Here is a 1,646-nt window from a genome sequence, read left to right on the forward strand (position 1 = left end):
CGGGCAGATTGCCCGGGGGGAGAGCCGATGCCGGCTGTGCCGTACGGCTCGGCACACGCTGTGTGGCTGGCATCGAGCCCGGCTGCACGGGGGGGACGAGGATCACCCCGACCCCGCTCCCGGCATCCCCCACTGTCCCCCATCTCACTTAGCCCCAGTGTTGGGGGGGTCCACATTCCTCGGGGTCCTATTAATCTCATCCCCCATCCGATACGCGTAATCTCCCTGCCGACAGATGTGGTGTCCCCCGAGGATGCTCTGTGGGACGGGGACATGTTTTTGGGGTGGGGGTCCCTAACCGTGTCCCCTTGCAGGTGCAACACACAGGATTACACGTGGCACAAGGGCACGCGCTGCGAGGCTATCGTCACCGACTTCCAGGTGATGTGCGTGGCCGTGGGCTCGGCCGCCCTGGTGGTGCTGCTGCTCTTCATGCTCACCGTCTTCTTCGCCAAGAAGCTCTACCTGCTCAAGACGGAGAACAGCAAACTGCGCAAGACCAAGTGAGTGGCATCGGGGACAGGGCTGGCACCCCCAAAACTGTCCCCAACCGATCCAGGGTGGCACCTTGATAGCCGCAGAGGTTTGGGTGGTCTCAGCTCCTGGTGGTGGCACCGGGGCTGGATGTAGTCCTGTCCCCACTCCGTGTCACCGAGACCCCCAGTGCTAATGGGGACCAGGTGACAGTGGGTGGGAAAGCTCCCGGAGGCGGGACGTGGCTTGTGGTTGCTGCTCTAGTTAATCCTTTAAAGCTGCTCCTGACTGGCACCAGTTAATCTGCTGTACTGGAAGCTGGGGCCACCAGCTGGACATGCCACGTTGCCCAGGGGCCACCGGAGATGGTCCCCACTGTGTCCCCAGGGACAGGACTGGGGGGCGAGAGGGGAAAGTTGGGGTCACCCACCCCAGCAATCGCTGCCCACCTCCCTGGAGCCGAGGAGGAGGAGAAAGCCCTCCCAGCCTGGGTCCCTAATGAGCTGTTAATTAGTGTTTGGAAGTGCCAAATGTAATTAGCAGCCAAGCTCTTCCGTGCCAGCCCATAGGTCTCCCTCTCCAGCCCTGCCCCGGGCTGCCCTCACCGCTCCCCTGCCTGCGCCCCCCCAGAACTGGGGGCATTTCGCCCCAAACCCCCCGACCTGGGAGCATTTAGCACCCCCCCCCCCCCCGACAAACGCCCCGCTGGGGCCCTTTCCCCAGACTTGGGGGAATGTAGCCCCACACCTCCATCCTGGCAGACATTTAGCCTCCAAGCCCCCGGATCTGGGGCATTTAGCCCCAAACCTCCATCCCTGGGGACATTTAGCCCCCAAATCCCCATATCTGGGGGTATTTAGACCCCAACCCCCTAGACCTGGGGGAATTTACCCCCAACCCTCCAGATCTGGAGATGTTTAGCCCCCCAGATCCTCAGAGCTGGGAGTACGTAGCCCAAAACCCCCAGAGTTGGGGATATTTAGTCCCTACATCCCCAGACTTGGGGGAATGTAGCCCCACACCTCCATCCTGGCAGACATTTAGCCTCCAAGCCCCCGGATCTGGGGCATTTAGCCCCAAACCTCCATCCCTGGGGACATTTAGCCCCCAAATCCCCATATCTGGGGGTATTTAGACCCCAATCCCCTAGACCTGGGGGAATTTACCCCCAA

The 1,646-nt window shown here is 61.7% G+C and overlaps 1 protein-coding gene across 1 annotated transcript in view; it reads left to right on the forward strand.

Annotated features, from left to right (window-relative positions):
* Window positions 1–27: 27 nt before the first annotated feature.
* Window positions 28–1,646, forward strand: part of ELP6 (elongator acetyltransferase complex subunit 6) — a 35,463-nt gene continuing 33,844 nt past the window's right edge. The window contains exons 1-2 of the mRNA XM_009885691.1: window positions 28–41; window positions 315–503. Coding sequence (XP_009883993.1) covers window positions 28–41; window positions 315–503 — 203 coding nt within the window. The remainder of the gene's footprint in view (window positions 42–314; window positions 504–1,646) is intronic.

Source organism: Charadrius vociferus, unplaced genomic scaffold (assembly GCF_000708025.1).
Source record: "Charadrius vociferus isolate BGI_N301 unplaced genomic scaffold, ASM70802v2 scaffold825, whole genome shotgun sequence".
In the NCBI taxonomy this organism is placed as follows: Eukaryota; Metazoa; Chordata; class Aves; order Charadriiformes; family Charadriidae; genus Charadrius; species Charadrius vociferus.